Source organism: Phoxinus phoxinus, assembly GCF_949152265.1.
Source record: "Phoxinus phoxinus genome assembly, chromosome: 7".
In the NCBI taxonomy this organism is placed as follows: Eukaryota; Metazoa; Chordata; class Actinopteri; order Cypriniformes; family Leuciscidae; genus Phoxinus; species Phoxinus phoxinus.
Window position 1 is genome coordinate 3,722,543 of NC_136882.1, and position 12,407 is coordinate 3,734,949.

The following is a 12,407-nucleotide window of genomic DNA, read 5'->3' on the forward strand; positions in this document are numbered from 1 at the left end:
ACAGTTCTGTACCCTGCATTGTTGCTACTTGACTCGGACCAGTATGGATGACATGTGCATTTGAGTGCAGAATGTGTTTAGAGTTTTGCTGAAAAGTCTAAGTGAGATCTGCAAATTGTGTTTTACCGTGTGAAAACAGACTGCACAGTTAGCTAAAGTTCAGGCAACTGAAAACTTTGTTCAGCCAATGGGTTTTAGTGTTTTAGCAATTGAGAAAAACTGTAACTGAATTTTAGGAGGAAAGGCATCAACATAATAAAGTATAAAGCGAGTTCATATGCAGCAAGCTCCTCCTCAGTGGTTCTTCACTGTTCACACACACAGAGATACACCATAAGAGTGAGCAGACATCCACATCAACAACTCATTTCATTTCAGGTAAAATATTGCAAGCATTAATTAACATTTTGGAAGTTTTTATTTTTACTTAAAAATGCCTATAATTATTTACACACTTTGATACATAATTTTATCTATCTATATTTTTTACTTTTGTGATCGTTCACTCCAGTGATTGTTTTAATTGTTGCTCATTTATTTATATACTTTGGCTAATAAAATTTCATTTAAAAGTTTTGGGATTTGTTTGGATTTAGAAAATAAAATAATGCAAAATATTTGCGAACAATGTTAATTTTATCCTCTGATTTTTCAGAAGAGAGAAGAAACTCCAAAGGCTTTCTTATTAAAACTACATTTATCTTAACTGTTTATCTCAGAAAATCAAATGATTATGAAATTTGTATATATTAGAGTATTATAAATCCTTTTTACTTTTGCATGACAATGTAAGCTAATGTAAGCATTAGTCATTTTCTTGTCATATAATATAAGTTTGTCACTTTGGACAAGGGCATCAGCTAATGCGTTAAAAGATAACACTTTATTTTTGATAGTCCACTTCAGACATTCTACAAACATTTCAACTAACGCTCAGAGTACCAGTAGACCGTCTGCTTAATCTCCGCTGACTCTTTATTGTGATGGTCAATATATTCTACTGACTATAAGCAACTTTGCAGCTACGTGTCAACTTTACCCTATTAGGACGGGATTCGTTTTTCAAGCGTAGATCGAGTCATGTAATTTTACCACATTTACCACATACCATATATTAATGGCCAGTTCACACAGGATAAGAAATCTCAGTAAAACTAGCAGAAGTGTGAGGAGTAACGCGATTTACACACCGCCATCACCCTCCCGTCGTCATGTGGGTATTAGGTTGTTACAGAATGAACTATATATATATATTAGGGCCGGGACTCGATTAAAAAAAATAATCTAATTAATTAGAGGCTTTGTAATTAATTAATCGCATATAAATATGTGACCTGAGAACAGTGAGAAGTCATTTTTTTCACATGGATTTTTAGTATACCATTGAATAATGACTGAATACATAAGCTTAAGCAACAAAATATTGTTTATTTTTGTTCAACCAAGTCCAGCAGACCAGTGCTATTTTTGCCATTAAGTGTAGCAATAGCCGTTCCGAATTCCTTGTTGCATAGCTTGCACACAACCATGCTTTTATCGACGCTTCCATCTGTTAGTTTTGAACAAAATGTCCCATCCACGGGGCCAACCAAAGCGGTCTCGTCAGCTTCTTTGTTCATGTTCACTGTGGTTTGTTGTTGTCTGAAGTTATCAAGTTATTAATATGAACGCTATTGGTGCTCCAGTATAATCGGTCCGCCTAAACTCATCCAGTGAGAAACGTTCCGCGGTGCAAAAATACGTGCGATTAAAATGCGAAAAAAAAAATTAATGCGTTAAAGTCCCGGCTCTAATATATATATATATATATATATATATATATATATATACTGTATATATATATATATATATATATATATATATACTGTATATATAAACAGTTAATTCCGGTCGAACGATTTATGAATTAAATTGATTAAATTCTGGTTGATAATGTTGGTAATAGGCACTTACCTAAAGCTAAAAGAAGTTCTGTGCCTCTAAAAAGTGCTTTCGACCTTCTTTGTGATCTGAATGGTGTGTGTAAAACACTTGAGGTTTGCCACAGACTTGTCCTTCTAGAATGCATCCATACTTGTAAAAATGCGGAAAACTACTTTTAAACACGAAATGCTGAATATTTACGTACATATTTACAGCGGGTCTATTCGCACGGGATTAGTATTATCTAAAGTAATTTTTACGGACCTTTTTATAAAAGGTAAAAGTCGCCGTAATCTTTACTGACATTGTCTGTAATGATTACTGAGATTCACATTCAGACGGGACTAAAATCACTGAAAAGCTCTGGTAATAATTACTGTACCCCACCTCTCCATGTTAAACTAGTCCTGTCCGAATAGGGTTTTATTCTAACCGTCTACTACAATCTACTAATACTCTAATGAGAGTTAGTTGACATGTGGTTGCAAAGTTACTTCTGGTTAGTAGAGTGCCTAAAGCAGACCATAGAAATAAAGTGTAACCAAAAATAAACACTGTACTGTACATGAAAAGCAGAAAGAAGCTATCTTAAGTGAGTTGTGAACTGCAGGATTTGAATGCTTAATCACAGGTGAAAAGTCAGCCTAGAATGGACACCAGCAAGGTCATCTCAACGGACAAAGCAACAGTTGTCATCCAAGTAAATCCACAGGTTATTTGTGATGATGGACAGGAGGCCAGAGGAGGATATCACAATACGCCTCTCACTGAATTTTTCAAAGCACAACCAAAGGCATTGGGGGTAATGCATTTAATGATGAATTATAATTATGTATGATTTTGGGAATATTTTAAGTTCCCTTTCAAAAGCTACAATCGATGCTGCGCTGCTCAGCGCATTGGGAACGTGTTTAATCGTGACCAGCTGTGAATATTGTGTGTAACACGTCAATGGAATTGACCCGGAGGTAATATAGCCTTGGTCGATGATGCTATAAATAGATGGGCCACAGGTGCATTGTCAAGATTTTTTTTCTTCAGATCATTCTGTGCGTCAAAAACTCTCTCTCTATCACTCTATATCTGACCTCAGATCTTTGTTAGGAGTTAGTTTGCTATTGGCAGTGTGCAGAAAATTCTCATTTCTCAATCTTTTTCTCTAAAAACCTGTTAAAAGAGTTTAAAAAGTTTAAAAAGAGAAGAAATTAGTCAACAGCAGAGTAAGCGTTGTGTTCCTCCATGCTCCCGTCCCATGTCTGAGCTGGATACACACGATTATTGCTTTGTTTGTTTGGGGGAAGAGCTCGCGGTTCTGGCGTTTGAGAAAGGCGAGTGCGATTATTGTGAACCGTTCACAGTGAAAATGCTGCGCTCTCGTCTGAACTATTTCCAGACCGCACCCGCGTTACCATCATGGGGCTCTCGCATGGATCTGAGTGATCAGCAAGAGACGGGTCTGTCCCTTTCGCTTGCTGTATCACCAGATCCACTCGTTTCTTCGCGTGATCCCGAAGCGCACTCTGGTGCTTCTTCGGCTCACGCGGAGGACGATGATTTGTCTCTTGGGTCTGTGGACTGTGAGCGGCCAGCCTCTGAGCGTTCCTATCGTGAGAGTAAATCTGTAGAGGAATTGCTTGAGGTGGTCACTCGCGCGGTGGCTAGGTTGCAGCTTGACTGGCCACGTGATCATGAGACCCCCAAACAATCTAAGCTGGGGGATAGGTTTCTGTCTGGTGGCAGGGACCAAAACATCAGTCTCTCCCCTTCTTCGAGGACCTCCATGACGAGCTGTCTAAATCATGGAGTAAACCATATACTTCCCGTGTCTTTGTGCCCTCGACGTCGACTTTTTCGACTATCGTGGGTGCGAAGTCACGGGGGTATGCGGAGATGCCGCAGGTAGAAGAGACGCTCGCGAGCTATCTCTCGCCTGCTTCGGCATCTTCTATTAAGAAACCTACCCTCCGCACGAAGCCATGTAAAATAACAAAAGCGCTCGTAGGTAAAGCTTATCAGGCTGCAGGTCAGGCTAGTGCTGCGCTGCACACTGTGGCAGTGTTACAGGCATACCAGGCTGACTTACTGAAAGATTTGAGTGCGGGCAGTACTATCGACGAGCAGTCTTTCTCGGAGCTGCGGGGAGCCACAGATCTGTCTCTTCGTGCGACCAAGCAAACGGCCCGTGCCACCGGCCGTTCGATGTCTGCTTTGGTCAGCACGGAGAGGCACCTGTGGCTGAATCTAACAGGAATTAAAGACAAAGACCGGGTGTTCCTGTTAGATTCCCCAGTCTCACCCTCTGGCCTGTTTGGCGACTCTGTCAACACAGTCGTCAGCAGGTTCAGAGAGGTTAAAAAACACAAGGTTTTGTACAGTTTCTTCCTCACCCCGGCCACCCAACCTCCCCCCTGTCCTTCAAAAACCCGGGAGGTAAAGAAGCAGAGCGTGGCGAGTCGCGCCCCCCCTAAGAACTGGGGACAGACTTGTCACACTCAGCAACCTCCCAAGCCAGACCTCAGGACTATCATCAATAAGAAGAGGAGGTCCTGATGGTCTGACGCCCGGTCTGGTGGGGGTAGCCCCCCACGAGATGGGGTGAATATTACACCTAAAAATCGTCCCATCTCGTTACCTTCACGAAACCTTTCCATCCCCGCCACCTTTGGTGCTTCGGGGGCAACGGTTTCCAGCTAAATGTCGGATGTTCTGTTGCTTCCTGCTGTCATCCAGGACACGGAACATCTAACATCCCCTATTAAAATTAGTACCACTCTCAGAGAGTCTGGCATTGTGGAGACTTCTGCCAGGCATTTCTGCATGGGTATTAAGCACAGTACAAATAGGATACAGAATTCAATTTATTCGTCGTCCTCCGGTCTCCACTTCCGTAAGACCGGAGCTGATGCATTTACTGTCACAAGAGCTACAAACTCTTCTGAGCAAAGAGGCCATAGAACATGTTCCTCTGCCAGAGAGGGAGTCGGGCTATTACAGCAGATACTTCCTGGTCCCCAAAAAGGACGGGGGGGTGCGTCCGATCTTAAATCTTCAAGGCTTAAACCGTACAGTCAAAGCACTCAAGTTCAAGATATTAACCGTAAAGACAGCCATGTCGCAAATTAAACATCACGATTGGTTCGTCACGATCGATCTGAATGACGCATATTTTCACATAGAAATATTGCCACAACACAGGAAGTTCCTGAGGTTCGCTTTCGGGGGCGAAGCGTACCAGTTTCTGGGTTCTTCCATTCGGTCTAGCCTTGTCACCCCGCACATACACAAAATGCATGGATGCAGCACTGGCTCCATTACGACTCCAGGGCATTCACATTTTGAATTACATCGACGATTGGTGAATACTAGCACAATCGCGAGAGATGGCGCTTCAACACAGAGACATTGTGTTAGCTCATCTAGTATCAACACCAAGAAAAGTGTTCTTTCTCCTGCCCGTTCTTTCTCGAGAACGACTTATCTCGGGATCGTTTGGGATTCGATCACGATGCGGGCACAACTGTCACACGCTCGAATCGAGACCATTCGGCTAACCATGAGCAAAGTCAGGCTAGGCCAAGATCGCACTGTTCGTCAGTACCAAAAGATTTTAGGTTTCATGGCTTCAGCATCCACGGTGATTCCTTTGGAGCTGTTGCACATGAGACCGTTTCAGTTGTGGTTAAAAGCCAGAGGATTTCATCCAAAGGCCAATCCTCAAAGGCAAATAAAAGTGACGCGCCGCGGGCTTCGTAAACTATCTCTGTGGCCCAGACCCCGGTTCCTCGCCTTGGGTCCCACTCTAGGGGCGTTTTGTCGTCGCAGGTTGTTAACGACAGACGCCTCCCTGATGGGCTGGGGAGTGGTCTTAAGTGGTTGTCCAGCTCAAGGGGAATGGGAGGGTCATCAGTTCGATTGGTACATCAATCGCCTCAAGCTGATCGTTGTATTTCTGGCCCTGAAATACTTTCTCCTTCAGTTGAAAGGCTGTCATGTCCTAGTGCGGGTGGACAACACAGCAGCAGTCTCTTAAAAAAATCACCAGGGAGGTCTGCGCTCACGCAATTTGAACAGAATAGCGAGGCAGATTTTTCTCTGGGCCCAGGGCAAGTTCCTGTGACTCAGGGCAGTTTACATCCCTGGGGATCTGAATGTGGGAGCAGATTTACTGTCCAGACAGAAACTACCGATGGGAGAATGGAAACTCCACCCAGAAGTAGTCAAACAGATCTGGACCAGATTTTACAAAGCGGAGGTGGACCTCTTCACCTCCCATCTGACAGCGCAATGTCCCCTCTACTTCTCTCTGAGTCACCCAGCCCCCCTGGGTCTGGACGCGATGGCGCATGGCCCAAAATGCGCCTGTATACGTTTCCTCCAGTTTCTCTGCTCCCGGGAGTTCTAGCCAGAGTTCGCCAACAAGGGTTTTGCCTCCTACTGATTGTTCGGCCAACGCTGCACTGAGTATGGTTCTCGGAGATAATCTCTCTCCCCGATGGCTCGCCATGGGCGATTCCGGAGAGGAGGGACCTTCTGTCTCAGGCGGAGGGCACGATATTCCATCCCAGGCCCGACCTGTGGAACCTTCATGTTTGGCCCCTGATGGGTATCAACTGAGGGACACTGGGCTTTCGCCTGATGTTATTGAGACCATTCTAAGTGCTTGGGCCTCCTCCACTAGAAAGAGTTATGCCAACAAATGGGGTGTTTTCGAAAGGTGGTGTGTTGTACATAATGCAGATCCGGTCAACTGCCAGAGAGAAATTATCAACAGGCACATGCCTCGCCACTCTCAAGGTTTATGTGGCCGCTCTTTCGGCTTGTCACGCCTTGGTTGACGGGGTGCCACTCGGGAGACATCCTCTGCTCACTGCCTTCATTCGTGGGGCCAGACGACTGAGGCCTCCGGTAAGAACCAAGATCCCATCATGGGATTTAGCTATAGTCCTCGAGGGTCTGGTTGAGACCCCCTTTGAAGCTCTAGAGTTAGCATCTGATAAACTGATAGGCTCTGTCAATATCACCATCCTGCTTAGACTTTGCCCCAGGAATGGTGAAAGTGATTTTGCATCCTCATCCTGATTACCTGCCTAAGGTACCATTCTCGGCTGTACATCCGGTCACTCTAGAGGCCTTCTGCCCTCCACCGTTCACAACGCCGGAGCAGGAGAGATCTCACAGGCTGTGTCCAGTCCGAGCTCTTCAGGCCTACGTCCACCGCACTAGCCAGTGGCGTAAGTCAGAGCAACTATTTGTTTGTTATGGGGGCAGCAACAGAGGTGCCATGTCCATGTCACATTGGGTCAGGGATGCTATTGCTCTTGCTTATGAGGCGCGCGGCCAAGCTTTGCCAACGGCTCTAAGGGCTCACTCCACCAGAGGGGTCGCCGTCTCTGCTGCCTTGGCAAGAGGTGCCCCCTTGCAGTTTGTTTGTGATGTGGCAGACTGGTCCTCTCCGCACACATTCATAAGATTTTATAGTTTGGATGTTCATGCCACTCCGGGCTCTCATGTCCTTGAGTCGACATCACGAGCTAGTGTCTAGGGCCTTCTTGCGTTCTTGTGAGCACACCTGAACAACCGTAGGGGTCCAGACACCTTCAAGCACGGCGGCGTGGGTATTCTCGTTCCCAATGAAAAAGCGTAATGAGATGCTGCGCTACATTGCCGTGCTCATGTTGTCACAGGACTGATCTTCAGAAAAAATTATCCTGACGATGCACCTGTGGCCCATCTATTTATAGCCTCGCGTCGCGGGTGTGCGCCGATGACGTCATCGACCGAGGCTATATTACCTCCGGGTCAATTCCATTGACGTGTTACACACAATATTCACAGCAGGTCACGAATAAACACGTTCCCAATGCGCTGAGCTTTTTCAGGGAACAGGGTTACAGTCAAGTAATCCGGAACGTATCTAATTTTCTTCTGTGATAAATTTAACAAAAAATAAAATGCTGTTGTCGTATGTTCTCAAGTTAATAGATGTGTGTTTGTCTGATTGCCTTTAGACTGTAATGCATACAGCTTTAATATAGCTGTGTGTGTGTGTGTGTGTGTGTGTGTGTGTGTGTGTGTGTGTGTGTGTGTGCACCAAAACATAAAGAATATGCCATCTTGCAAAAATATAAACACTTGACCCATATCTGCCCTCTCTAGACTGTCCAGATAATGACTGGAGTGATGGTTTTCTTATTTGGTATTGTGCGCACCACCAACATCTACGATAACAATTACCCAGCTTTTTCTGTCTTCAGTGGAATAACTTACTGGGGATCTTTCATTGTAAGTTTCATTTAATGGCTTTGCTTTATTGCCTCTGATTTTAATTCCCATAATGAGCTGTGAAATGTCCTGTTTGTCTCTCAGTACATCAGTGCTGGATCTCTGTCTGTTGCTGCGCAGAATAAACTTCATCTCTGTGTGGTATGTACATACAGTATAATGTGCTGTAATCTGTTGCTGATAATGCTTATTTTGTCACATTGTTTCTACTGTATACATATGCTATTATTCATATCCATGAAGTTGGGTAAAATGGGGCAACGAGGTAAAAGGCCTTTGTGATTGTATTTTCATCCCTAAACACTAAACACTACACAGCACGTTTCTATACCATCCTCTGGCTTTTCTTATATGTTTTTTTTTTTATGAAAACTTAGCTTTCTTAGAACAATGACATTCATCCTGTAAAGATGTGGATAGGACATCTCACTCATTATCAATTTACATATTCAAAAAAGTTAGTTCAGGACAAGTGTACACCATCACTATTTCACCTTTCACATGTCAGCTTTTCTTCCTGCAGGTGAAAGCTTCTTTTATAATGAACGTGATCGGCGCCATAACTGCAGGACTCGCCATTCTTATGCTGTCAATAGAAATAACATTGATTTCTGAACAAAGTTGCTACAATGTCTATGAAAGTACTCGCATCTGCTCAAAATATAAGGTATTAAATGTACAATGTGCAATACTATATTAAAGGGTTAGTTCACCCAAAAATGAAAATTCAGTCAGTAATTACTCACCCTCATGTTGTTCCAACCATGTAAGTCTTTCGTTCATCTTCGGATCACAAATTAAGATATTTTTGATGAAATCTGAAGGCAGTCTCACTCCTCCATAGGCTTTCAGAGGGACACAAACTCGCCGGCCCAGAATAGTTATTAAAACATTGTTACAATAGTCCAAGTGACTACAGTGGCTCTGCATTAAGTTTATCATGCGATGAAAATACTTTATGTGCGGAAAAACAACAAAAATAACGACTTTATGCCACTATTCATTTCCTTCTCTCTGTGTCTCTAGGTAGTTCACGTAGTGTTTAAGCGCAGCGCGTCTGTGTTGCACGTCACCACGTAGACTCACTATTGTCCGACGCTGGTCATGTGTGTGATGCGTGGTGACGTGCAACACAGACGCGCTGCGCAAAAACAATACGTGAACTAACTCGAGGCCCAGAGAGAAGGAAATGAATTGAGTTGGACACTACTTTGCACAGGACGCCGAGTTAACAAGGCAGATATAGCTTAGGGACCAGAGTTCATACAGAACAGGTGTAAGGCAATCAGAGCGTAACGATTCATACTAAGCTGAAGTATGAGACACTTAGTATTCAGGAGAGAGAGCACAGGACTGAGAGCGCAGGGGATCACCAGGGCTAGACGCCGTAACAATATCATCATTTACTAATTGAAAATTGTGTTTTACTAATAAAGATTGTGCTGGTCAATCTCTTTCATATGCCATTACAATGACTAGCACTGGAAATATAATGCTTCAAAATGACATCACAAAGTACTCTCTTTTGTTGCCAGCTATTTTGACAATGATATATGTACATAAATTCACTCAATATAATTGATGGGATATTATTTGTGAAACAACTTTCATATGATCATGTTGAATATTTTTTAGAGAAATGATCTGGGGATCGTTGGGATATTGCTGGTGTTCTCCATCCTTCAGTTCATCATCTCCATCTGCATCTCAGCATTTGCCTGCAAAGCCACCAGCAACAATGACTTTACAGTGGTTAATGTGGCACTAAACCAGGTAATGATTTCAAATCATGCTTCATTGTAAACTACATCCTTTTTCCTATTGCTAGATTGTTGAAGTGGGTTAGAGAAGGTTTTTCCACTTCGTTAATTTAACGATGATGTCTTTGTTAAAGCTTCATTTCCATGGACGTTTAGTTTGTATGTTCCTGATTTTCTTAATTCCTGTTTCCTAGTCTAGAAACTGTGGTTACTACGGTGTCTTGTTTAGTTCTCGTTATTTTGAGTGTATTTGAGTCCTCAGTTTCATTCGACCTCTGTACTTTATGTCTGTAGTGTGAAGCTGTCACTGTTGGATTACTGTTTTTGTTTTGTTTAATAAAGTAAAAAGCTGCAGATCCTTGTCCTTGCTTGACACGATGTGACAGTTATTTATCAAAGTATAGTCAGTCTATGTGGTGTGTGGATCTCATCAGTAAAATTAAACTGATATTAAGTGTGAATGTATATCTTGTCTGTTACTTCCCAGGGATACTGAGTCACAGTGAGGAGATCCAACCAAGGTTGCAAGGAATTACAATCTCAAGAGTAAAACTGGTTTTCAGAAGATGAGATCAAACCCCCTGCAATACAACAATAAAACTCAGTAATCTGGAGAGAAGACCTCAAAGACATCGCCTTGCCCAGACTTCTCTCCTCACCCATCTATGCACCCGCCCTCTCCAGCAGATTAAGATTGATACAATTAAAACTAAGTTCTACTAAATTAAGTGAACTTCACAGAAGCGCTGAAAAGACCTACACACATTATACCTTTGCCCACCCGTTGGACACTGTCATTGGGCCAACGGGTGGTCCTTACATAAGCCAGGGTTTCAGCTGTTACAGGAACTCAACTGAAAAAAAGAGAATTGAGAATTGAAAGAACATCAAATAATGTGTATACATCAAATGTTTCCTGACACAAAGACATGTTTGTGTGTCTAGTGTCTATTTTAACCTATAATAATAATAATTACAATAAAGACATAAATTAAACTGTCTAACCATTAAACCCAGCTTCAATAAACAAGAAGTTGTCCCTGTGCATGAAAATAAAACATCATTAAAGTGTGTGGTCAATTCATCTTCTGTGTCCAGTCTCAGTATCTGCCAATATTTCACTAAACTAACTAAATAGTAATTGGTAGCTTGTTGTGACAAACATAACTGGAAAGCAGGCGACATTTGACCTATATGCTATTATCTGCTCATGAAGGGGCAACCTAAATCTTCTAGATTGTACAAGTATTACATTAAGTTTGATACAGCACTTCCCACGCTTCTGTTTACAAGAGCAAAGTTACAGTTAGCAGAATGGAAAGGAAATAAAGCAACCACAATGGTAAACTGTCTTTCACCTCATTGTGAAACTAGGGCAGTCCGCTATAGTTTTCTACACTTGTTCAAATCAAGAGATCTATATGATTCACTGTTACATTTCTACATTATACCCTCACAATTATTATAATTTTCCAGAGCAATTTAGATTGCATTCAAGGTACCTTTGGTGGGTGTAATGTAGAAATGTTTATCAGTTAAGAAATAAATATATATTTTTAGTAATGCCTCAGTGCTCCAGTGTCCCTCTCATTTGTGTTACACTCATCACTCATAGGGGATATTATAAATCAATTCAGCCATACAAAGATACAGAAAAATCCCAACTGAATTGAATTAATAAATAATTTAAAGCCTTTCTCCATTTTTAAATAAATGATTGCCCAACAATATGATTATTTTGTGTGTTTTGAACACAGACACATATGCTGGTGCTTTTCAGCACAGATTTAGTTTCATTTCAACAAATGGCTATAATTCAATCAACGTTTAATTTTGATCTATATGTAAAGCCCTTTGACTTTAGGAGGAAAGGCATCAACATAATAAAGTATAAAGCCAGTTCTTATGCAGCAAGCTTCTCCTCAGCAGTTCTTCACTGTTCACACACACACACACACACACGCACACACACACACACACACCATAATAGTGAGCAGACACACATCAATAACTCATTTCATTTCAGGTAAAATATTTCATGCATCAAATAACATTTATTATGTATTTATTTTTTACACACTTTGATATACTGTACATAAATTAAAACCATCATCTTTTCTGATCCTTCACACCAGTTTTAGTGCATGTTGTTGCTCATTTATTGTTATTCTTTGGGGTCCCACTTTATAATATGCGTCTTTACAATTTTTTTTTATTCGCTTTGGTACAATTTTCACAAGTAAGGTGTACATTTTCAAAACTCTTCAAACTGATCACACTTGTAACGCAGCTAGTCATTCTTTCAAAACCTGATGTAATGTTTTCAGTCCACATGATCATCGTTTCAAACACAAGATTATTGTAATATGTAATGAGAACATTTGGTTTAATCACCGAAACACAACAGTATGATCTTCTTTCAGTTTAGTACTTTTAACAGTC

The 12,407-nt window shown here is 41.9% G+C and overlaps 1 protein-coding gene across 2 annotated transcripts; it reads left to right on the forward strand.

The window, feature by feature from the left end:
• Nucleotides 1-282: 282 nt before the first annotated feature.
• Nucleotides 283-11,873, forward strand: LOC307001682 (membrane-spanning 4-domains subfamily A member 4A-like). 2 transcript variants are annotated; one of them, XM_079618493.1, is made up of 7 exons: nt 283-378; nt 2,555-2,725; nt 8,080-8,205; nt 8,290-8,346; nt 8,729-8,872; nt 9,841-9,978; nt 10,453-11,873. In XM_079618493.1, exons 2-7 carry the CDS (start codon nt 2,573-2,575, stop codon nt 10,459-10,461), a joined length of 627 nt encoding a protein of 208 aa, XP_079474619.1. In that variant the 5' UTR covers nt 283-378; nt 2,555-2,572; the 3' UTR covers nt 10,462-11,873. The 2 variants fall into 2 exon arrangements, with proteins under 2 accessions (XP_079474619.1, XP_079474620.1); XM_079618494.1 differs by having other exon boundaries at nt 306-378; nt 2,572-2,725; nt 10,453-11,050.
• Nucleotides 11,874-12,407: the final 534 nt, after the last annotated feature.